This window comes from Anolis sagrei, chromosome 2 (genome assembly GCF_037176765.1).
Source record: "Anolis sagrei isolate rAnoSag1 chromosome 2, rAnoSag1.mat, whole genome shotgun sequence".
NCBI classification, from domain to species: Eukaryota; Metazoa; Chordata; class Lepidosauria; order Squamata; family Dactyloidae; genus Anolis; species Anolis sagrei.
In genome coordinates this window covers 19,881,390-19,907,525 of record NC_090022.1, presented here as the reverse complement: position 1 = coordinate 19,907,525, position 26,136 = coordinate 19,881,390, and the positions used below count along the sequence as shown (strand labels likewise).

Sequence of the window (26,136 nt, the reverse complement as noted above, 5' to 3'; positions counted from 1 at the left end):
GAACTGGCATTGTCTGTAGACACCTCCAAGGTCATGTGGCTGGCATGACTGTATGGAGTGCTGTTACTTTCCTACTCACATTTGCATGTTTTCAAACTGCTAGGTTGGCAGAAGCTGGGACTAACAGCGGGAGCTCACCCTGCTCCCCGGATTCGAACCACTGACCTTATAGTCAGCAAGTTCAGCAGCTCAGTGGTTTAACACACTGTGCCTCTCATTATGTACATATATGCAAATAAAGGTATTCCAAAACTTGGGGAAAAAATCCTAACTCCAATTTACCCCTGGTCCCAAGCATTTCAATTGAGTGAAACTCAACCTGTATCTCTGAATTGAGAAAACAGGTGAAACTATCTGCATTACTTATTACATATATGAGCAGGTAGAAGGGGATAATGGAATATAAATATTTGTCCCTTATCAGTGATCAGAAAAAAAACCAGCAGGATCCTCCTGTGTACTGCTAGTCTTTTTCAACTGGAAGGAAGTGGAAGAATTCTCAGCCCTTCCAGGATTAGACTAATGGGTCCTGGGGTCCTTCCAGACAGGCCCTATTTCCCAGGCTCGGATTCCAGGCTTTCTGCTTTACACTGGATTATATAAGTCTACATTGCCAGATAATATTGGATAAATGGAAAAATTGAGATCATATCCTGGGATATAGGGCCTATCTGCAAGTACTCCTTGACAAATGTATAGGTCACAGATAGGGCTGCTTTGGGTGTGCTTTCGCTGTATAGCAAAGGGTTGGACTGGATGGCCCTTGTGTTTTCTTCCAACTCTCTAATTCTGTGAGATTCCAGGAGAAACCTTTGGGGAGTGTCTGCCTCAAAGTTTTCTTGCCTGCAGGAAGTCAAGTGTCCTCTGCTGATGCTTCTTCCGCAAATCCCAGATGAAATCTTGGACCTTGGTTCGTTCCCTGGAGAGCTCCGCCATGTGCTCGCTCTTCTTCAACAGCATCTCTTCCACAGCATCGTCCATTTTAGAAATCCTACGGTTGCATAGCTCGGTGATGTGCTGGTGTATGCTCTCGAAGCAGCGTATCGCAAGCTGCTTCTCTGCCTCCACTTGTTGCTGCAAGGAAGCAGGTGGAAGGAACAGGAAATAACAAGTTAAAGTCACTTCACAAACATCATCAGTTGGAGGAGGATAAAGTGTTAAAGTGTTTCCAGAGACCATCTTAAAAAATTGGTCTCTGGAAACTAAGAAATCTAAGGTCTTTTGGAAACTAAGCAAGATCAGGGTTGGCTTATACTGGGTGCCCTTTCACACTACAATTTATAGGACATAGGAAATTCCTAGAGAGATCATTTCCCCAAAACAAGGATAAGTGAAAGAGTAGATAATGATTTTGCATGTATGAGCATCTTACTGTAATAAGTTATTCAGTACCTACCCTGATTTCTTAGAAGATAATTCCTAGTAAGAAAATTCACCAGTGAAAAAAAGGACGCTACCAAATGGACGACCCTGTCACTGAGGCCTTCATAACATTCAGACTTTGAGAAAGTTCCTTTTTGGGAAGTACAACTCCCATAACCTCCTGCCAGTAAAGCCACTGGAATTGTAATCTAAAAATACAGCTTGTTGACCAGATGAATCATCACCACCACCATCTGGCTGACTGCAGGTTCTGAGAGCTGTAGTTTTTTCAAGCTCTGAATCCAGTGAATAAGGAGTATGGCAGCAACAGAAAAACCTTATCCTGAAATTACTGAATGTTTACAGAAAATTCAGCTTTGGTTGATAGTCACATAAGAGATGTTTTCCTTCTATGGCAAACAATAGTCAAAAGAGATGGCTTCAAACTACAAGAAAGGAGATTCCATCTGAACATGAGGAAGAACTTCCTGACTGTGAGAGCTGTTCAGCAGTGGAACTCTCTGCCCCGGAGTGTGGTGGAGGCTCCTTCTTTGGAGGCTTTTAAGCAGAGGCTGGATGGCCATCTGTTGGGGGGTGCTTTGAATGCAATTTTCCTGCTTCTTGGCAGGGGGTTGGACTGGATGGCCCATGAGGTCTCTTCCAACTCTTTGATTCTAAGAAGTCTCATCCTTACTATATGTTTTTGATTTGATGAATAAACCTCCTAAAATCTATATAAATAAAAATGTAATGTTCGTTTATGGGATTAACATAACTCAAATCCACTGGGCAAATTGGCACGAAATTTGGACACTACACCCTAACAGACCAACGAGTGACCATCACTCATAAACCCCTCCCAAAAAACAGCAGAAAGAACTTAAACACCCAAAAAAGCTGAATGGCAATACAGTGCATGTGCGAAAACGACAGTTCCCAGCATTCCCTAGACCAGACCCTTTAGGGGAGGAGGATGCTCCAAATGCACTGCTTCCTAGCTGCAAGCTTGCTTCTCCTTGGATTTCTTTGAGAGCATCGCAAACTGTACATATTTCCTATTCCTGGACTACAACTCCCAGCAATCCTCCAGCACAGTAGCTGGTAAACTGGCTGGAATTTGTGGGAGTTGTAGGCCAAAAACACCTGGGGACCCACAGGCTGAGAACCACTGCTCCAGATAAAATAGATTAGACAGAGATAGATAGTAGGTAGACAGATCAATCAGGAAGACTGCTGGGAGTTGTAGTCCAAGAATAGGTAGAGAGGGAAGAAAGGAGAGAAAGAAAAAGGAAGGGGAAGGAAGAGAAGAGGTAGAGAAGGAAGGAAGGAAGGAGTGAAGGAAAGAAAAAAAAGGAAAGGAAAGGAAAGAAAGAGGGAGGGAGGGAAGGTAGGAAGGAAGGAAGGAAGGAAGGAAGGAGAGAAAGAGGGAGGGAAGGTAGGAAGGAGGGAAGGAAGGAAGGAGAGAAAGAGGGAGGGAAGGTTGGCCACAGCAATGTGTGGCGGGTACAGCTAGTTCACAATAAAATGGGAATGGTTAATGTCCTACCAACGGTGATACCTACCATTACATCTTGCCATTGTTTTTCCATAAGTGACTTGTGCATCTCAATGTCTTCCTGCTCCTTCAACAGCTCATCAATGTGGTTTACAATCACATCCTGAAAGGAAGAACATAGAAAATACAGTCAGCTCTCAACATTCCCTGGGGATAGAAGCATAAGATTTTCCACAAAAGTAAAAAACCACAAATAATAAAGCTGCCAGTTTTTAACTTGAGGGAACACCTCCCTGGGAATCTCTAGGTTCTCCAGCAGGATTCAATACTCAATGTACATTTATAAACTTTCTCTGAAATGCTGTGCCTAAAATACCTCCCCACTTAATGTGGTTCCTATTCATGGACTCAAATTGCTGTTTTCAATCTGCTAGGTGGGTGGGGAGCTGGACTGAAAGTCAGGAGCTCACCCTGTCCTGGCTTCAAACAGTCAACCTTTTGGTTAGCATGATTTACTGCAGCTGGGGATGAACCTGCTGTGCTAAAGCCCCTTAATCACATATACTTCCTACCTTGTATTCATTGGCAGCTTCTGATGCAGAGAGAGCATTGTGAGCCAGGTGATCCTTGGTTTTCTCACACTCAGGGCAGAAAGAGAGAAGATGGTCCTTGCAAAAGTATTTCACGGCCTGCCGATGTTCCTTGCAGATTTTCCCTCCTTCGGCTATTTCGGTCCTCTCCTGACACACCCATTTGACCATTTTCACAGCTTTGGCCAGTTCAGTATGCGGCTTGAGGTTTTCCCGAAGAGCTGGCTTCTTACATCGAGGGCACAAGGTCTCCGTCTTACATTCCCTCCAGGAGTGCAGAATGCAGGAATGGCAGAAGTTGTGATCGCAATCCAAAGTGACAGGATCTATGAAATACTCATGGCAGAGGAAGCATGTTGCCTCGAACCAGTCATTCATCCCAGTGACCTTAGACATCCTGTTGCTAAAATGGACTGGGTTTTTGCCTTCCTTTTCTGCCAATGTGTGGAGAGCCCTCAGAGGAAGAAACCAAACCAGTTCCTGTTTTTGGAAGCACTGTAAAGGAATGACTTCCAACCTGAGTGAAGAGAGCAGAGAAACAATGGGGGCTGAAGGCTGTCATCTTGGATTTCCACCCAATTTCCCAAGGTCTTGATGTCCCAAACATGTGCTGGGAAGGTGCGAGAAGGAACAAGGACATCCTGCTATAGAAGGTACTGCATGCCTCACCATAACTCTAATCCTAGATATGTACATTTAGAATGGGGGTAAAGGGGGATTAGGATAGCAGCGCTTTGCACATGCTCAGAATAATCATTAATTAATTAATTTTATTTAAAGCATTTATATTCCACCCTTCTCACCCCAAAGGGGACTCAGGGTGGAGCACAATATAGGTAAAGGTTTCCCCCTGACATTAAGTCCAGTTGTATCTCATTTCCATTTCTAAGCCAAAGAGCCGGTGTTGTCCGTAGACACCTCCAAGGTCATGTGACCGGCTTGACTGCATGGAATATCATTACCTTTCTGGTAGGGTGGTATCTATTGATCTACTCACATTTGCATGTTTTTGAACTGCTAGGTTGACAGAAGTTGGGGCTGACCGAGGGAGCTCATGCCACTCTCCAGAATCGAACCTGCAACCTTTCAGTCATCAAGCTCAGCAGCTCAGTGGTTTAACCCACTACGCCACCTGGGGTCCCACACAATGTCAGGACATAAATAAACTATAAGGTAAAGATTGTCCCCTGACATTAAGTCCAGTCATGTCTGACTCTGGGGTGTGGTGCTTATCTCCATTTCTAAGCCAAAGAGCCGGTGTTGTCCGTAGACACCTCCAAGGTCATGTGGCATGGAGCGCTGTTACCTTCCCGCCAGAGCGGTACCTACTGATCTACTCACAGTTGCATGTTTTTGAACTGCTAGGTTGGCAGAAGCTAGGTCTGACAGCGGAAGCTCATGCCGCTCCCCGAAATCGAACCTGCAACCTTTCGGTCAACAAGCTCAGCAGCTCAGCGCTTTAACACACTGCACCACTGGAGGCTCCTAAACTATACACATACATAAACATTAAAATAACTAAAATAACTAAAACCATTCATCTCAACATTAAACCCACTGTTTAAACTGTATACCTAATATATTGGGTATCAAACTTATTTTAATCAAATTTATTTATTTATCGTACTTATATTCCACCCTTCTCCCCCTGAAGGGGACTCAGGGCGAATCACAGAACACACATACGGAAAACAGTCAATGCTGATTATACAATGACAAGACAGACAGATAAAGGTGTATATATAGGCTTTTTCTCATTGTTTGGCATCTTTGGAGGCTGTGCTCGGTTCTGACTACAGGGGAGTGCTGTCATGCCATCTCCTTGCTGAAGAGCTTTCTTTATTTGTAAACTTTCTGTACCTACAATACCTCCCCACTTAATCTGGTTCCTATTCGTGTACTCACATTGCCGTTTTTGATCCGCTAGGTGGATAGGGAGCTGGGCTGAATGCCAGGAGCTCACTTTGACCTGGTTTCGAAATGTCAACCTTTCAGTTGGCAAGATTTACTGAAGCTGCAGCTGGTGATTAACCTTCTGCACTAAGGCCACATCAGCCTTATGGCTGCCTTCAAAGGGCTGTTAAACCCATGAATAGAGAATCTCTGGGTACAGAGGGCGCACTAGAACTTTTGTGCATGGTGGGTCTTTAGTTTTTAACTAATTTGTGTCCCCAGATGTTATTGAAGGACAACTCCCATTGCTTTTGCTTATCCAGCGTGTGAACCGGGGATAATGGGAATTGCAGCCCAACAGCTCTTACGGATCCGAGGTTGGCAAAAGGCTAAAGGACATTCTGAAGTCAGATATCATATCCTCAAATCTTGTTTCTCAATTCACACTCTCCTGACTAAACAGAACAAACTGCAGCCTTCCTAATGTTCCTGTATCACAACTCCCATGTGCTCTAGTCATAATATCTAATGTTGAAGAATAGGTAAGCTAAAGGTAAAGGTTTTCCCCTGACATTAAGTTCAGTCATGTCTGACTCTGGAGGGTGGTGCTCATCTCCATTTCTAGGCCAGTGTTGTCCGTAGACACCTCTGAGGTCATGTGGCCAGCATGACTGTATGGAGCGCCATTACCTTCCCACCAGAGCAGTACCTATTGATCTACTCACATTTGCATATTTTTGAACTGCTAAGTTGGCAGAAGCTAGGGCTGACAGCGGAAGCTCACGCCACTCCCTGGATTTGAACCTGCGACCTTTCGGTCAACAAGCTCAGTGGTTTAACCCACTGTGCCACTGGGGGCTCCCTAGGATGAGGAATATAGGGGTTGTATTCATTTATTATTTTGTTTCAAAGATTTGTACCCCACCCTTCTCAACTCCGGGGGGACTTAGGGTGGCTTACATCCGGCACAATTCGATGCCATTACATATAAATAACATACCGTAATACATATAAAAACACAGTAAATTGATTTCAAAATTAGTTTTAAAATAAAAAGTATATTAATCAACAGTGCAATAATAGTCCAGTATTTGGAGGGCACCAGTAAATGGCATGGGGGGCCTTGAGTTTGGCCCATATGCCCCAATGCCTAATGAGGGGAGGATTCATGCTCAAGCTGCAGGAAAGAGTGAGGGAAAGATTAACAGAGAAAGGGACAAACAGGGAAGGAGTAGGCATACAATGTAGAGTCCTTTTAAAAAGATACCTCCTCAAATCCTTTGTTGCTGCTTGCTGTTGTTTCAAAGGAACATTCTTGTTCCTTTAAACTGCTTCAAAGAGTTCTTTTCATTCATTTAAATCTGAATCCAGTAGCTCAAGGCACAGCTGGAAGCCAGCACCTGATCTATGCCCTGATAGTCCTTTAACTATAGAAGTCATTGTTGTGCACCTTCAGGCCATTTCCTATCTATGCAAAATGTATTACAGGTTTTATTGGGCTGAGAAACCTAAGGTCATCCAATGAATTTTCACGCAGGGAATTTAATTTATTCCTTCGAATGCAATATTCCTGCTTCTTGGCACGGGATTGGACTGGATGGCCCATGAGATCTCTTCCAACTCTATGATTCTAACCACTCTGGATACTGAGTCAAGTAACATTATAAATTCGTTTATTATTAACCATATTTAAAGGCTGCCTTTCGTACCCTGTAAGGCAGTGTTTCTCTGACCCCTTAATACAGTTCCTCATGTTGTGGTGAACACCAACCATAACATTATTTTTGTTGCTACCTCATCACTGTAATTTTGCTTCTCTTATGAATTGGAGGTTTAGCACAGCTGGTAAATCATCAGCAATTATAAGATCAACCAAAAGGTTGCAAGTTCGAAACCCCGGGTTGGTGTGAGCTGCCAACTGTCAGCCTAGCTCATTGTTTACCTAAGCAATTCAAAAACAGCTTTAGCTGTGATTAGAGAAGTTAGGTACTGCTAAAAGCGGGGGAGGTGTTTTACCACGCCATAAAGAAAGAAGATCAGAAAATGCTGGGTGACCAAAACGGAAAAGCGAAGTCCTGACGACTCTTCGTCATAGAGGAAGGAGCAACAGCACCCCCTGGACTCAAGCCCAATCTTCCATGGTACCAAAATCAGCTGGACACTGAGTCAAAACAAACTACCTCCTTCTGTTCTGTCTGTCTGTGTATTGTCTATACAAATGGCACTGAATGTTTGCCGTGTAAATGTACTATGATTTACCCTGAGTCCCCTTCAGGGTGAGGAGGATGGAATATAAATAAAATGTTATTACTATTATTATAATGTAATATCTGATACGCTGGATGTATTTTCATTCACAGGACCAAATTGGGCACAAATATCCGATATGCCCAAATTTGAATACAGGTGGGGTTGGGGGATTGATTTTGTCATTTGGGAATTGTAGTTGCTGGGATTTATAGTTCACCTAAAATCAGAGAACATTCTGAACTCCACCAACGATGGAATCGAACCAAACTTGGCACTCAGAACTCCCATGACCAACAGAAAATACTGAAAGGATTTGGAGGGCATTGGCCTTGAATTTTCGAGTTGTAGTTCACCTACATCCAGTGAGCACTGTGGACTTAACCAATGATGGATTGGACCAAACTTGGCATGAATACTCAATATGCTCAAATCTGAACACTGGTGGAGTTTGACGGAGGAGGGCTTTTGGTGGGAGGAAGAGAAGGATAGGTGGAGAGATCTTCAGCCTTCTCTGACAGAAGGACATCTAGGACACTTAGAAATATTTGTTTTCTGATGGTCTTTGGTGACCTCTCTTTGGGGTTTTATATAACTGTGGAATGTTCAGGGTGGGAGAAAGAACTCTTGTCTGTTGGAGGCAAGTAAGAATCTAGCAATTGGCCACCTTGATTAGCATTTAATGACCTAGTAGTTTCAAGGTCATGCTTCTTACTGCCTGGGGGAATCCTTTGTTGGGAGGTGGTTCTTTGGCCCTGATTGTTTCTTGTGCGGCATTCCCTTGTACCTCCAACAGATAAGAGTTCTTTCTCCCACCTTGGACATTCCACAGATATATAAACCCCGTTTTCCCAGTTTCCAACAAACCTCACAATCTCTGAGGATGCCTGCCATAGATGCTGGTGAAATGTCAAGAGAGAATGCTTCTGGAACATGGCCATACAGCCCGGAAAGCTCACAACAACCCAGTGATTCTGGCCATGAAAGCCTTTGACAATACAATTGCATTACAGACAGTGCAATTACATATAATTACATTGAACTGCATTTAGTACAACAGAACTTAATAGAAGAAATGCATATTAAAAATGCATATTATATTCAATGCAGTTAAATATAATTCCATTTAATTGCATTTTATACAATAAATGAATGTTAAATGCAGGCCTGTGAATACAATTTCATCTTATTCCACGTAATTCATTATAATCACCACACTAAAACAGTAGATGTGGCTCTTAATGAGACATGCCGCATTATCACAGGGTGTCTGCGCCCCACACCACTGGAGAAATTACACTGCTTAGCTGGTATTGCACCACCTGACATCCGCCGGGAAGTAGCAGCCAATAGTGAAAGGACCAAGGCAGAGACATCTCCAGCTCATCCCCTGTTTGGGTATCAGCCAGCACGTCAACGACTTAAATCAAGAAATAGTTTTCTTAGATCTACAGAGACACTCGCTGGAACACCCCAGCAAGCGAGAGTCCAAAAGTGGCAGGGTCAAACCCAGAACCTCAATCCATGGGTGATACCAGGAGAGAGGCCCCTTCCTGGGCACACAGAAGACTGGGTGACTTGGAAGGAGCTGAACAGACTGCGCTCTGGCACCACAAGATGCAGAGCCAATCTTAAGAAATGGGGCTACAGGGTGAAATCCTCGGCATGCGAGTGCGGAGAACAACAAACCACTGACCACCTGCTGCAATGCACCCTGAGCCCTGCTACATGCACATTGGAGGACCTTCTTGCGGCAACACCAGAGGCACTCCAAGTGGCCAGATACTGGTCAAAGGACATTTAACCAACTACCAAATTTGCAAAATCTGTGTTTTCTTTTTCTTTTTCTTTTTAATCTGTGTGTTTGCTTTGCTCTGCTAGAACTGTAATACAATGGTATGGTTGCTGATGACACGATAAATAAAATAAATTATAATTATATTTAATTGCCTTTAAAACAATGGTGCAATATAATTTAATTCAAGAAATTTGTTCAGAGGTGTGAATTTAGCATACAATGCCATTGTATTCAATGCAATTAAACATAATTATATTTGTTTGCATTTATTACAATTGCTGCAATACATTTTTATGCAAGAGATGCACATTAATTGCAGCACAATCTGCTAGTTTCTACCTCTTGCACTCTCACAAAGGCTTACCTGGAGGGAAAAGAAACAAATAAAATAAAGTAGTCAATGAGTTGAATCGAGGATCCTCCAAAAAGCAGGACTCAATGCTTCCCAATGGAGAAAAACTTACATGGAACACACCTAACTCCTTTAAAGGTCCCTCTTGGCCCCGCCTTTTTATGCTAATGAACTACACTTCCCGAAGGCCAATGAGAGAAGAGAGGGTTGCCTGCGTCCACTCCGATTGGTCGAATTTGAAAACAGTTGTGTCCAATGGAGGTTCTCCTTTCTTTCCCTAATCTGGGCATTTAATTCTGTGGCATGCTTGGACTTGTTGCAAGAAAGGGTGTGTCAATATCAGGCTTGGGCACACTTGGGCCCTCCAGGTGTTTTGGACTTCAACTCCCACAATTCCTAACAGCCTACCGGCTGTTAGGAATTGTGGGAGTTGAAGTCCAAAACACCTGGAGGGCCCAAGTGTGCCCATGCCTGGTCTACATTGTAGAATTAATACAGTTTAACCCCACTTTAACTGCTATGGCTCAATGCTATGGGATCTTGGGATCTGTAGTTTTACTAGGGCTTTAGACTTGGTGAGTGCTGGAGCCTCACCAAGCTACAACTCCCAGGATCCCATAGCATTGAGTCCTACTAGCTAGACTGAGGTCAAACCGGGCTGTAGGGCAGCTAGTTAGTACCCAGTTGCATTAAATCACTACTGACTGAGAGGTCATGAATTTGAACCCAATCCAGGTCAGAGTAAGCTCCCGACCATTAATAGTCTAGCTTGCTGTTGACCTATACAGCCCGAAAGACACTTGCATCTGTCAAGTAGGAAATTTACCGCTTTATGCGAGGTTAATTTAACTAATTTACGGCATCATAAAACCTTCCAGCAGCATGTGTAAGAATGAGTAATTACTCCATCAAGGACTCGGTGTCACGAGTGGAAAGGAATGTGGCCGGAATCGAGTTTACCCTCATGAAGCAGGAAAAGCTGGAATGTTAAATTGCCTCTGTGTCTGTCTATATATGTTGTGTGTCTATAGCAATGAATGTTTGCCATGTATATGTACATTGTAATCTGCCTTGAGTCCCCTGCAGGATGAGAAGGGCAGAATATAAATACTGTAAATAAATAAATAAATAAATAAATAAATAGGTTAACATCAGAACTTTGAATTGAGCTCAGAAGCTAAGAAGCAGCCTTGGAGCTGGGTAGCAAGGGAGTTGTCCGCGCCCTGTACCCACTCTTGTGAGCAACCTGCCTGCCGAGCGTTGGACTAGCTGAAGCTTCTAAGCAGTTTTCAGAGGCAACTCCATGTAGAATGTCTTGCAGTAGTCTATTCAGGATGTAATCAGAGCATGGACCACCATGGCCAAGTTAGACCTCCCAAGATACGGGTGCAGCTGGCGCACAAGTTTTAACTGTGCAAAAGCTACCAAATTGGGAGGGATAGCCAATACTCCAGAGGACAGGAGCAGGATTCAAAACGATTTTGACAGATTAGAGAGATGGGCCAAAACTAACAAAATGAAGTTCAACAGTGACAAATGCAAGATACTCCACTTTGGCAGGTAAAACAAAATGCAAAGATACAGAATGGGGGATGACTGGTTCGAGAGCAGTACATGTGAAAAAGATCTTGGAGTCCTCGTGGACAACAAGTTAAACATGAGCCAACAATGTGATGTGGCGGCAACAAAAGCCAATGGGATTTTGGCCTGCATCAATAGGAGCATAGTGTCTAGATCTAGGGAAGTAATGCTACCCCTCTATTCTGCTTTGGTTAGACCACACCTGGAATATTGTGTCCAATTCTGGGCACCACAATTCAAGAGAGATATTGACAAGCTGGAATGTGTCCAGAGGAGGGCGACTAAAATGATCAAGGGCCTGGAGAACAAGCCCTATGAGGAGCGGCTTAAGGAGCTGGGCATGTTTAGCCTGAAGAAGAGAAGGCTGAGAGTAGACACGATAGCCATGTATAAATATGTGAGAGAAAGTCACAGGGAGGAGGGAGCAAGCTTGTTTTCTGCTTCCTTGGAGACTAGTACGCGAAACAATGGCTTCAAACTACAAGAGAGGAGATTCCATCTGAACATGAGGAAGAACTTCCTGACTGTGAGAGCCATTCAGCAGTGGAACTCTCTGCCCCGGAGTGTGGTGAAGGCTCCTTCTTTGGAAGCTTTTAAACAGAGGCTGGATGGCCATCTGTCAGGGGGGATTTGAATGCAATATCCCTGCTTCTTGGCAGGGGGCTGGACTGGATGGCCCATGAGGTCTCTTCCAACTCTTTGATTCTATGATTCTATGAGAGCTGGGGTTCTGGGCTCAGCAATGAGTCCAGGATCACTCCCAAGTCTTAATGTGAGGGAAAACCTCTACCCTTACTTCTATTTTACCAAACATCTCATGACCCTTGGACAATATCTAATCAAACCAGTTTAGCCAGATAAACAGACTAGTTTAACCCCAGGGAAATGGCTGCCATCACAGGAGTCCTTGGATCAGAATGGGAGACAAAGCTCAAGTCGTGGATGACTGAATTTGTGGATGCAGATGGAATGAATGGATTGAATGAATGGTATGCCTTATATTAGTAAGCCATGATAAGGCTGAAGACAGCATCCCAAAAAAGGGAACCTGAAAACTCCAAAGGAGGTGAAGTATTCCAAAGTTCATAAACTTTGGCAAGATTAATGCTGATGAGAGAAAAACTATCTAACTGAGAATTTTGGGTGCAAACAACCCATGTTTACACAGTCAAAGACAATGGCTTTGAGTAATAAATGAAAGCAAAGCTTTGCTTTCATACAAAGCCAAACTGCAAAAAGTAATCTGCTGCCTTCTATCAGTTTCAACCAGATGTATCTCCAGGCTTCTGTTAGTGACTTTACTTCTGGCAATTTCTTCCAGCTTCAACATTACTTTAATTGGCATGGCTCTGTGCAATAGAGCTGTAAGAGTTGTCATTTGACAAGGTTTTGAGCCTTCTGTGTCAAAGAGTGCAGATGCCTCACCAAACTACAAATTCCATATTTTCATAGCATTGAGCCACAGCAATAAAAATAGTGCCAAGCTGCATTCATTATTTTGATTAGCTGTTGCAGACAGCCAATTCTCTCACACCGGAAGCGACCTGCAGTTTCTCAAGTCACTCCTGACATGGGGGGGGGGGGGGGGGAGCTGTACATGCATAGCTACTCTATATTGAAAAAGGCAGTATAGCGTCTCCAGGAGACCCAAAGTCTCCATGGCTGCTCTCATCAGTCTTCCTGATCCACTTGAGCAGACATGGGCTCTTCTAGAAGTTCTCATAGTCTTTAAAGGACAAGGATTGAAGAAGTCTTTTTGGACTAAAGCTGCCAGAATTCTTCATCCAACATTTCCTATGGTCCTCTTTACTGGGAAAGTCTCTTGAGGTGTACTCTTAAATCATCCTCTAACTAGGACTGTACGATTGGATTGAGGTCACAGAAATCACCTCAACATTGAAGAGTTAATGCAGTTTAACCCCACATCAAATTCCATGCTATGGAATCCTGGGATTTATAGTTTGGTGAAGCACCAGCACTCTTTGGCGGAGAAGGCTGTAGTTTTCCAAGAGACCTTGGAAAACTACAACTCCCACTTTCGTAGCACTGAGTCATGGCAGTGAAAGTAATACTTGTATGTTTTACTGAAAAAGTATAGGAAAAACAGTAGTATCATATTTAGGTGGCAGAAATAAATATAAATTTGAAACACTGTTTTTCATTTAAACCAGTTTCATTTCAGTAGGTTCCACAGGACATTGGTGGAGCAACAATTTCAAACCATGACCTAAACTGGAACTTCTGAGAGCCTTCTGAGGCCATTGGTGCATTTGATGGCCTATGCGTGGGGAAACAATGTTGGACAGCGGTTAGAATTGGACAGAGTGTGATTCCAGGTGTGGTCTAACCAAGGCAGAATAGAAGGGTAGCAAGACTTTCCTGGATCTAAACACTAGACTCCTATTTATGCAGGCCAAAATCCCCCCTTTTTTTAGCTGCCACATCACATTGTTGGCTCATGTTTAACTTGTTGTAATCAGCATTTCTCTCAGCCTGGGGGTTGGGACGCCTGGGGTGGGGTTGTGAGGGGGGTGTCAGAGGGGTTGGCAAAGACCAACAGAAAACAGTATATTCTATTTGTTATGGGGTTTCTGTGTGGGAAGTTTGACTCAATTCTATCGTTGGTGGGGTTCAGAATGCTCTTTGATTGTAGGTGAACTATAAATCCCAGCAACTACAACTCCCAAATGCCAAGGTCTAACCTTCCCCCCCCCCAAAAAAAAACAAAAACAAAACACCAGTGTTCACATTTGGGCATATTGAGTATTCGTGCCAAGTTTGGTCCAGATCCATCATTGTTTGAGTGCACAGTACTCGTTGGATGTGGGTGAACTACAACTCCAAAACTCAAGGTCAATGTGCACCAAACCCTTTCTGTGGGTCATGAGAGTTCTGTGTACCGAATTTGATTCAATTCCATCATTGGTGGAGTTAAGAATGCTCTTTGATGTAGGTGAACTACAAATCCCAGTAACTACAATTTCCAAATGACAACATCAGTCCCCCAACCCCACCAGTATTCAAATTTGGGTGTATCAGGTATTTGTGCCAAATTTGGTCCAGTGAATGAAAATACATCTGGCATATCCAATATTTATATTATGACTCATAACAGTAGCAACATTAGTTATGAAGTAGCAATGAAAATAATGTTATGGTTTGGAGTCACTACAACATGAGGAACTGTATTAAGGGATCGCGGCATTAGGAAGGTTGAGAAACAGTGGTTTAAATAGAGTATAATAAAACAAATATTTGCCTCTTGAAGCTTACAATGTCACCTTTGATGTAGATGCAACAAGAAGAAAAACAAACAAATGGAGTTGGGTAAACAGAAAGATGGGGACGTTTGAGTGAGAGGAATACATGCATTTAGTTGTATAAACTAGGAGCTGCTTTTCTCCAATGATGTGTTGTGAGCCTTGGATATTTGCTTTTTCCAGAGCTCCCAGCTATATTCCAATGTATGCTTCCAGAAATGAAATATCACGCAACTCTTCTGATTCTATTTTAAGGGGAACAAGCTTTTAAACAGTCTAAATAGTCAGGAAGCTGAATCTATAGAGAGTTTGACCAATTTGTATTTTCAAGAAAAATTGAAAGAGTCAAATCATGTTCTTGGTTGGCTCAAGCGAGGTATCCCTCAAGATGCAAGGATGGTCAGTCAAATTTGACAGATTTAATATCAAGGTCTCCAGCAACAGAGAAGTACTCCGCAGTCTCCAGCCCCAGACGGTTTGGGAATTTAAGTTCTTGTCCTTCAGGCAGCTTTACAGTAACCTCTTCAGCATTAAATGAGACACAGATCTGGAAGAAAGATAAACAAAAATCAGAGCTATTCCCAAGAAGGGTGTGTCCATTTGGAGTCTTAACACTTGGATTGGGCCATTGCTATGGGATTGTTTTTGTTGGGGGGGGGGGGGGATAAATGGGATAGCATTGGGGAGGGGGGAGATACTAAATTTCAGAGGCTAAATGTCTTGGGAAGGCTGTGAACCCTTCATTCTCATTGCTGCCTTCAAGTTGTTTCCAACTTATGGCAAGTCCTACGGCAGTGGTTCTCAACCTATGGGTTCCCAGATGTTTTGGCCTTCAACACCCAGAAATCCTAACAGCTGGTAAACTGGCTGGGATTTCTAGGAGTTGTGGGCCAAAACACCCAGGGACCCACAGGTCGAGAACCACTGCCCTAAGGCAGACCTCTCATGGGGCTTTCTGAGGTTGGAAAAACTTGCCTAAGGCCACCCAGTGGGTTTCCATGTCCAAGTTGGGACTCGAACCCTGTTCTTCAGAGTCAGCTCAATGCTCAAACCATTAGATCATGATGGCTCTGTTTCCAAGGCCTATCCCTTGACCCTTTCAATAGGGCGCCTCTTCCTCACCTTGGTCTCCTCTCCTTGCTGGAAGGGGAACTCTGACTCTCGCACTTCCTCGCCCCACTCTCCTTCCCTCTTGGAGTTACACACAATGGTCCTGGTGTCTCCATGGAGGTGAAATCGAGGGTTGAAGTGAAGGATTAGGTTGGTCTCATCCCAGCCCAGATTGATGGCAAAGCTGAAGCAAAGAGAGCTTAATATAATACAGTTCTCCTAATGCAAATCAACAAAATGCATGTTATGCTTCACATAGCCTGAAGGTCATTTTTACCATACAGGCAGACCTTGAGTCACAGACATCCGCTTTACAAACAAACACATAGTTAAGAACAGGGGTGAGACAATAGGAAGTGGGAGAAAATCTACCTCTTAGAAGGGAAGAAATTCACTCCTGGAAGGGTTATCATCCAGAAAAGGTGTCTCCACTGAAGTTTTATCACCAGTAAAGACAGGCAGACAAATGTCAGTGTGTTGAAAGAAGCAAAGACCACCAGCATAGAAGCCATGATCCTCTACCATCAACTCTGCTGGATTGGTCACATTGTCCAAATGCCCGATCACTGTCTTCCAAAACAGTTACTCTATTCTCAACTGAAGAGCAGAAAATGGAAAGTTGGTGGACAGGAAAAAAGATTTCAAGATGGGCTTAAAGCCAACCTTGAAAACTGTGGCATAGACACTGGAAACCGGGAAGCCCTGGCCCTTGAGCACTCTTAACTTGAGGTGAGCTGTTACCAACATGCTGTGGAATTTGAAGAGACACGAATGGAGAGCAAAAGAGAGAAACGCGTCAAGAGGAAGGCGCATCAAGCCAACCCTGACTGGGACTGTCTTCCACCTGAAAATCGATGTCCTCATTGCAAAAGAAATGTGGATCAAAAATAGGTCTCTACAGTCACCTGTGGACTCACTGCCAACACCCTACACTTGGAAGGCCATCCTACTTGGACACGAGTGATCACCGATGATGACGATGATCTCCAATCCTTATTTCCACAAAAAAGCCACCTTTTTCAAAATTAAATTATCACAAGGGCAGAAAGTGAGGTGAAATCTTCTGAATAGCAGACAGCAAAACAAACACCATAGGGATGTTAATCCTTCCCCATGCAATCCAAAGTGAATATGTATATGTGTGTGTGTGTGGATGGATGGATGGATGGATAGATAGATGATAGATAGATAGATAGATAGATAGATAGATAGATGATAGATAGATAGATAGATAGATAGATGGTGTTGCACTTCAAAAAAAAATTACCTGTTCCAACTTACATACAAATTCAACATAAGAACAAACCCACAGAACCTTTCTTGTTCTTAACTTGAGGTCTGCCTGAATTTTAAATAATGTATTGGCAAGCAAGCAGATGACATTACATCAGAGTGATGAAGGGTTAAGTGCTCTGTCCCTTCTGGAATACAAAAGAGAGTGTGCTGCAACCCATAGATCTTCCCAATTAGCAGAGAAACAGGCTATACAAGTAACACCCGAAAACACAGGAAAAAAGGTTCTCGGTGTTTCAGTAATGTTACTGGTGGCAACATCTTTGCTTCATGGTGTAACTCCGAACTCTGGATTATCAGCCTTCTTTATTCTGGACTGTACCTTGACTTCTGTATTTTGGATTCTGACTTCAACTGCGCTCTCTGCCATATTTGAAACTGCCAACTTTGTTGACTTTGGATTGGAATTCTGGTTGCTGTTTGTTGCTGCATACGCTTTGTAACTCTTTTGGCCTGATCATGATAATTTGGACTCTGAACTTGGAGTTTATCTCACTCCCAATGGCTAGTGTGCACTAAAACTGTACGCCTGTGAGGATTTGGCTCTGGGCTGCCTATGTGGAACTTTGTTTGAATCTATGTTGTTTAATTGGAACTTGGCATAACATGACAACATGAGGGAACATAGGAATTTCTAGGTCATCCAACACAAGTTTCACAGGAAGCAGACTGTATTGGAGGACATAAAGACTCCTTGAAAGTTGTTCTCACTAGGGGTCTCAGGGCCCCCCGGTGGTGCAATGGGTTAAACCCTTGTTCTGACAGGACTGAAGCCTGACAGGTCGGAGGTTCGAATCTGAGGAGAGCACAGATGAGATCCCTTTGTCAGCTCCAGCTCCCCATGTGGAGACATGAGGGAAGCCTCCCACAAGGATGGTAAACATCAAAATATCTGTGCGTCCCCTGGGCAATGTCCTTGCAGATGGCCAATTCTCTCACATAAGAAGCGACTTACAGTTTCTCAAGTTGCTCTTGACACTGACACGCACACACACAAACTAGGGGTCTAGAAGAAGCTGAGCATAGAATCAAATCCATGAATAATCAGAGCTGCTAAAGTAAAATCTGCAGATGTGGAGGGAAAACTACAGTGTTCCCTCACTTATTGCAGGGGTTCCGTTCCAGGATCACCCGCAATAAGTGAAAATCCGCAAAGTAGGGACGCCATATTAATTTTAATATTTATACATTATTCTATGTATTCTTTTCTTACATGCATTTCCTTATCCGCCTCCCGGCCAATCCCAAGGGCACCTGCCTGCTTCCCTGGCCTTGGCAGACCCCTGCAGAGCCTCCAGAGCCATGCAGGTAACAGCAGACCAGGGAGGCAGGTCTTCCCTGCTGCACCTCATGGCGCCATACTTCCGGGGTCCCTGGCCTCCACTGGACATAATATTTTATATTTTAGATTAATATTTTCAAAAACCTGCGAAACAGCGAGTCCGCTAAAAGTGAACCACGAAGTAACGAGGGAACACTGTACTCTGAAGTCACTGAACCAGGAAATTGTCATTTCTACTAAGTTCTCTTTTACTAAAACCTATGACCCCATGAAAACAAACCTTGTGGCCTCAGGTGACACCTTGCCTTTCACTTTGATGCATTCCCCAGACTTTATCTTGGAGTAGAGCACCAGTTTCTAAAAAGGGAAGGACAGATGTAAGAACAGAGAAGCCATCAGGAATCTTTTTTATTGCTTTCTACAAAAATAAACACAATGGAATAGTGTTGGACTTAGGCCCCCATATGCACTGTCATATAATCTAGTATCTGACCCCAGGCTATCTGCTTTGAACTGGATTATATGGCAGTGTAAACTCAAATAATCTGGATTCAGAAACTAGGGTGTACCTTAAAACAAAATACCAGATTAAAACACAATTCTAATAAAAAGTGCATGTTTTTCATTTATCATTTGTGCCATAATAATACCCATTTGTTAGTTTCTAAGATATACAAGTCATGCCTTTTTGTCTTCCAGTACTCCATAGCATTGAACCAAGGCAGTTAAAGTGGTGTCAAACTACATTAATTCTGCAGTGTAAATGAACAAATAAATTGTAATACATAAATTGTAATAATAAAATGCATGATCCCCATTCGTGTCTTAATAGCATTTGCTAGTTTCTTTCTGTTCATGCCCTTTTGCCTTCCTTTTTTGGCCACACAATGGAAACTCTCAAAGGCCAACCTCAGAAGTGTGACTTACAGCTACCTTATTAACTTCTTTGGGTTTTCTAAGGCAAGGAAAACCCAGAGGTGGCTTTTCTTGTCCCTTCCTTTGGAATAGGGCCTACAGCACCATTAGTGGCCTCCCACCCAAGTCCTAATCCTGCTTAGCTTCCAAGATCAAGGGGCTCTGGAGCCTTTAAGGCAGCATTTCTCAACCTGGGGTTGGGACACCTGAGGGGGGTGTTTCCCCCAAACTCCACCAGTGTTCACATTTGGGCATATTGAGTATCCGTGCCAAGTTTGGTCCAGTTTCATCAATGTTTGAGTCCACAATGTTCTCTGGATGTAGGTGAACTACAACTCCCAAACTCCAGGTCAATGCCCACCAAATCTTTTCAGTATTTTCTATTGGTCATGGGAATTCTGTGTGCCAGGTTTGGTTCAATTCCATCACTGGTGAAGTTCAGAATGCTCTTTTGTTGTAGGTGAACTATAAATCCCAGAAACAACAACTCCCAAATGTCAAGATCTATTTCCCCCAAACTCCACCAGTGTTCACTTTTGGGCATATTGAGTATCCATGCCAAGTTTGGCCCAGCTCCATCATTGTTTGAGTCCACAATGCTCTCTGGATGTAGGCGAACTACAACTCCCAAACTCAAGTTCAATGCCCACCAAACCCTTCCAGTACTTTCTGTTGGTCATGGGAGTTCTTTGAGCCAAGTTTGGTTCAATTCCATCATTGGGGGAGTTCAGAATGCTCTTTCATTGTAGGTGAACTATAAATCCCAGCAATGACAACTCCCAAATGACAAAATCATTACCCCACAACCCCACCAGTATTCAAATTTGGGCGTTTTGGGTATTTGTGCAAAATTTGGTCCAGTGAATGAAAATACATCTTGCATATCAGATGTTTACATTGTGATTCATAACAGTAACAACATTACAGTTGTGAAGTGCGAGTGTGGAGAAGAGAAAACCACAGACCACCGATTACAATGCAGCTTGAGCCCTGCCACATGCACAATGGAGGCCCTTTCTTATAGCAACACCAGAGTGGCCAGCTACTGATCAAAGGCCATTTAATAGAATGCCAAGTTTGCAAACTTTGTTTTGTTTTGTTTTTAAATACAATACAACTGTTTGGTTCGCTCCTGGCACAATAAATAAATAAATAAATAAGTTGTGAAGGAGCAACAAAAATAATTTTATGGTTGGGAGTCACCACAACGTGAGGAACTGTATTTTTTTGTGTGTGTGTCAGGAGTGACTTGAGGAACTAGAAGTCGCTTCTGGTGTGAGAGAATTGGCCATCTGCAAGGACGTTGCCCAGGGGACCCCCAGATGATTTGATGTTTTTATCATCCTTGTGGGAGGCTTCTCTCATGTCCCTGTATGAGGAGCTGGAGCTGATAGAGGAGCTCATCTGCCTCTCCCCGGATTCGAACCTGCGACCTGTCAATATTCAGTTCTGCCAGCACAGGGGTTTAACCCACTGTGCCACCGGGGACTCCAGGAACTGTATTAAAGGGCTGCGACATTAGGAAGGTTGAAAACTTCTGGCCTACAGCACCACTGGTGGCCTCCCACCCAAGTCCTAACCAGGGAGAACCCTGCTTAGCTTCCAAGATCAAAGGGATCTGGAGCCTTAAAGGCAGTGGTTCTCAACATTCCTAATGCCGTGACCCCTCAATACAGTCCCTCATGTTGTGGTGACCCCCAACCATAACATTGTTTTTTTTTTTTTTGCTACTTCATAACAGTCATTTTACCACTGTTATAAATCATAATGTAAATCTCAGATATACACGATGGATTTTCATTCACTGGACCAAACTGGGCACAAATACCCAATGCACCCAAATGTAAATGCTAGTGGGGTTGGGGGAGGACTGATTTTGTAATTTGGGAATTGTAGTTGTTGGGATTTATAGTTCACCTATAATCAAAGAGCATTCTGAACTCCACCAGCGATGGATTTGAACCTAATTTGCCACACAGAACTCCCATGACCAACAGAAAATACTGGAAGGGTTTGGTGGGCATTGACCTTGAGTTTGGGAGTTGTAGTTCACCTATATCCAGAGAGCACCGTGGACTCACACAATGGTGGATCTGGACCAAACTTGGCACAAATACTCAATATGTGCAAATGTGAACACTGGTGGAGTCTGGGGAAAATAGACCTTGACTTTTGGGAGTTGTAGTTGCTGGGATTTATAGTTCACTACAATCAAAGAACATTCTGCACTCCACCAACGATAGAATTGGCTCAAACTTCCCACCTGGAATCCCCATGATCATCAGAAAATACTGTGTTTTCTGATGGTCATTGGCGACCCCTCTAACACCCTTTCGCGACCCCCTCAGGGGTCCCGACCCCCAGGTTGAGAAACACTGCTTTAAGGTATCACACAAGAGCAAAATCCATCCCTTTCAATATGATTTATGAGCAGGCTATGAACATCTTTTGGAGAAAGACATACTCAAGAGGCAGGCTATTTCATATTGTTAAATAACCTTTTACACTGTTGATTAAACTTTACAGCAGGAGGACACATGATAAAACAGAACAGATAAAAACAGTGATAGAAAGAACAATCACAACCATCATTTTTTGAGTTTTTTGTTGGCAAAAGTCCCACAAAAGGAGTAACCAAAAACTATTCCATGAACTCACCAGTGCCATTGATATATCTTCTCAAAGAAGGCAGGAAAAGGAGACACAAAGCCTCTTCAGAGCTTCCAAAGATCTTTCCCAGTCCCAGATTTTCAATAGTCTTCAGGTGCAGGTCTTCCTTCCTCTCAAACCAGAGGTGAAAAATCTGATCACCCATTAACCAAGAACTCAGTTCATCTCTGCAAGTGGGTGAACATCATTCAAAAATATTGCAAATAAATAAATAAATACCCCTTTCGCAACTTCTAACTCTAAAATATGCAGAGCTCAGAGAAGTTAAGGTTTCCAGGTTAAAGGGGAAGCATTGCAAATGTTGCAGAATTGTTTCCAATGTTCTTTCCTCACTAGTCTTTTTCTGATACTTGCACTGTAACTAAAAGTTTCCTTGGACCACTGCAACCATAATCCCTCTTGATGAGCCGCATGAGCAGGTCTTAGCAATCGCTGCAGCCAAGAACTGGACTACAAATCCCATCAGCCTTTCTGCAAGGCCTCCTGATAGGGCTACTTAGCTTCTAAGTTCTGATTGGCTGCCAGGAGAGGACGGCATTGGCGATTGGCTGCCTCCTGGGCAGAGCTAGGACCAGCTGATAGGGATTAAGTAGATCCGGCAGAGGAGACCTCTAAACTGCATCTGCTGCTCTGCAATGTATATTTTAAACAGAGGCTGGATAGCCATCTGTCAGGGGTGATTTGAATGCAATATTCCTGCTTCTTGGCAGGGGGTTGGACTGGATGGCCCATGAGGTCTCTTCCAACTCTTTGATTCTATGATTCTATATATGTATTGGATTGCTGTGAGTTTTCCGGGTTGTATAGCCATGTTCCAAAAGCATTCTCTCCTGACGTTTTGCCCACATCTATGGCAGGCATTCTCAAAGGTTGTGAGGTCTGTTGGAAACTAGGCAAGTGAGGTTTATATTTCTGTGGAATGTTGTCCAGGGTGGGAGAGAGAACTTTTGTCTGTTTGAAGCAAGTGTGAATGGTGCAATTGGCCAGCTTGATTAGCATTGAATGGCCTTGCAGCTTCAAAGTCTGAGTGTTTCTTCCTGGGGGGATCCTTTGTTGTAAGGGGATTAGCTGACTCTGATTGTTTCATGTCTGAAATTCCTCTATTTTCTGAGTGCTGCTCTTTATTTAATGTTATGATTTTAGAGTTTTTAAAAATACTAGTAGCCAGATTTTGTTCATATTCATGGTTTCCTCCTTTCTGTTGAAATTGTCCACATGCTTGTGGATTTCAGTGGCTTCTCTGTCATGAAACAATCAGGGCCAGCTAACACCTCCCAACAAAGGATTCCCCCAGGCAGGAATCAGCCCAGGCTTTGAAGCTGCAATGCTTTTCAATGCTAATCAAGGTGATTAATTACTACATTCACACTCACCTCTAATAGACAAGAGTTCTTTGTTGATTTGTTGATTTGATTCTGGTGTTTTTTAAGACTGGTAGCCAGATTTTGATCATTTTTCATAGTTTCTCCTTTCTGTTGAAATTGTCCATGTGCTTCTGGATTTTAATGGCTTCTCTGTGTAGTCTGACATGGTGGATGTTAAAGTGTTCCAGCATTTCCGTGTTCTCAAATAATATGGTATGTTATTGTTGTTCATTCGTTCAGTCATCTCCGACTCTTCGTGACCTCATGGACCAGCCCACGCCAGAGCTACCTGTCGGCCGTCACCACCCCCAGCTCCTTCAAGGTCAGTCCAGTCACTTCAAGGATGCCATCCATCCATCTTGCCCTTGGTCGGCCCCTCTTCCTTTTTCCTTCCACTTTCCCCAGCATAATTGTCTTCTCCAGGCTTTCCTGTCTCCTCATGATGTGGCCAAAGTACTTCAACTTTGTCTCTAGTATCCTTCCCTCCAATGAGCAGTCAGGCTTTATTTCCTGGAGGATGGACTGGTTGGATCTTCTCGCAGTCCAAGGCACTCTCAGCACTTTCCTCCAACACCACAGCTCAAAAGCATCGATCTTCCTTCGTTCAGCCTTCCCTAAGGTCCAGCTCTCACATCCGTAGGTGACTACAGGGAATACCATGGCTTTGACAAGGCGGATCTTTGTTGCCAGTGTGATGTCTCTACTCTTTACTATTTTATTTTATATGGTATATAATGGTATAAGTGTATATCCACACATGGCAGATGTGTGTGTGTGTGTGTATACACACACACACTCCATTAATTCCTAACATAAATTATTTGACATTTGATATATAAATATAAATATAAAATGGCAAAGGGATTTTTTAAAGTCCAGTTGTGTCTGATTCTGGGGGGTGATACACATCTCCATTTTTAAGCCGAAGAGCTGGTGTTGTCTGTAGACACCTCCAAGGCCATGTGGCCAGCATGACTGCATGGAGCACTGTTACCTTCCTGCCAAAGCGGTACCTATTGATCTACTCACATTTGCATGTTTTCGAACTTCTAGGTTGGCAGAAGGTGGGGCTAACAGCAGGAGCTCACGCCACTCCCCAGACTCAAACCTGCCACCTTTTGTTAAAGTTCAGCAGCTCAGAGGTTAAACCCGCTGCACCCCTGGGGACTTGACATATACACAAACACACACATACACACACACATATATATACATATGTTTCAGTTGCCTAGAGAAGGAAACTAATTCTAACCAGTAAACTAACTGTAACTTAGGAACACTAACTCTTATTTAAACCAGGGCCAAAACACAAATCCTCAAATAACAATTTTACTTTTCTCATTCTCTAAGGGCCCTTCCACATAGCCCTCTATCTCAGAATATCAAGGCAGAAAATCCCAGAATATCTGCTTTGAACTGGGTTATCTGAGTCTACATTCAGATAATGTGGGATTTTCTGCCTTGATATTGTGGGATATAGGATTGTGTGGAAGGGCCCTAAATTTCCATTTCTAGAACAAGAATTTGGTCACAGAGCTAAGGTACTGCAGTGCTCCCAGTACTGCCACAAGAGGGTGCCCTGGTTCATAGAGTTAGATTAGAATGCCTTGATGTTTCCCTCTGCATTTTGATTCCCTGCCACAAGAGGGCAACCTGATACAAAAGGCATGCATTTTCATGGACCCAGAGAAAAACTGAGCACTTTAATGAGCAGAGACAACACAGCTGTATTGTCACATGAGGGCAGCCTGGAAAATAGGATCAGAGTAGATGGCCTTGCCACAAAAGGGCATACCAGTACAAAAAGTGGACAATTTAATTGGTATTTCAAGTTTTACAAACTGTGCACACAAATGTGGCTAAATTAGAGAAGTGGATACAAAGTGATCTTCAGATTAAGGAAAAGCAGAAAAAAGTCTACAAGGAAACATAGTAGGAGAGTCTCTCCAGAGAATGGAACTTTTGAGCATATGTAGACCTGGGTTCTGTTTAAGCCTTCAAGCTTTGTTCAAACCATTTGACAAAGCCTATGTAGAATGTATAAGAAGGCATTTAGATGGGAGGGATGCATTAAACCTAAACAGACACTAATGTAACAGGAGAAAAATACCAAGAAAGGTTTGATAGACAAACAGAAGTTTGACCTCTCATTGAAGATCAAGAAAGCCAAAATGCTCTTCCAGCAGTCACCAGCCAATCCCTCTCCAGTGTCAGAAATACAGCTTAATGGTGGAACATTAGAAAATGTTGACCATTTCCTTGGCAGCCACCTCTCCACAAAAGTCAATACTGACACTGAAATACAACACTGCCTGAGCTCTGCAAGTGCAGCATTCTTCTGAATGAAGCAGGGAGTGTTTGAGGACCAGGACATCCATAGGGAGACCAAGGTGCTTGTTTATAAAGCCATTGTCCTCCCAACCCTGCTATACACCTGCAAAACGTAGACTGTCTAAAGATGTCACACTCAACTCCTGGAATGATTCCATCAAAAAAATCCGGCAAATCTCTTGGGAAGACAGGCAGACAAATGCCAGTGTGCTGGAAGAAGCAAAAACCACCAGAATTGAAGCGATGCATCTATGCCATCAACTGGCCACGTTGTCCGAATGCCTGATCACCATCTCCCAAAGTAGTTACTATACTCCCAACTCAAGAACAGGAAACGTAATGTTGGTGGATAGGAAAAGAGATTTAAAGATGGGCTCAAAGCCAACCTTAGACACTGAGAACTGGGAAGCCCTGGCCCTCAAGCATGCTAACTGGAGGTCAGCTGTGACCAGCAGTGCTGCAGAATTCAGAGGCATGAATGGAGAAAATGGGAGAAACGTGCCAAGAGGAAGACGCCTCAAGCCAACCCTGACTGGGACCGCCTTCCACCTGCAGGAGAACATGGGGATCAAGAATAGGGCTCCACAGCCACC

General features: G+C 43.3%; 2 protein-coding genes across 2 annotated transcripts; both read right to left on the bottom strand.

Moving 5' to 3' along the window:
* Window positions 1–828: 828 nt before the first annotated feature.
* Window positions 829–4,025, bottom strand: LOC132765680 (E3 ubiquitin-protein ligase TRIM7-like). Its single transcript, XM_060759960.2, has 3 exons — window positions 3,430–4,025; window positions 2,925–3,020; window positions 829–1,074 (listed from the first exon to the last, which is right to left on the bottom strand). Exons 1-3 carry the CDS (start codon window positions 3,841–3,843, stop codon window positions 829–831), a joined length of 756 nt encoding a protein of 251 aa, XP_060615943.2. The 5' UTR covers window positions 3,844–4,025.
* Window positions 4,026–14,881: 10,856 nt separating this feature from the next.
* Window positions 14,882–22,314, bottom strand: LOC132765219 (galectin-1-like). Its single transcript, XM_060759450.2, has 4 exons — window positions 21,837–22,314; window positions 18,544–18,620; window positions 15,701–15,872; window positions 14,882–15,125 (listed from the first exon to the last, which is right to left on the bottom strand). The coding sequence occupies exons 1-4, from the start codon at window positions 21,843–21,845 to the stop codon at window positions 14,979–14,981; spliced, it is 405 nt and encodes a 134-aa protein (XP_060615433.2). The 5' UTR covers window positions 21,846–22,314; the 3' UTR covers window positions 14,882–14,978.
* Between the last annotated feature and the right edge of the window lie 3,822 nt (window positions 22,315–26,136).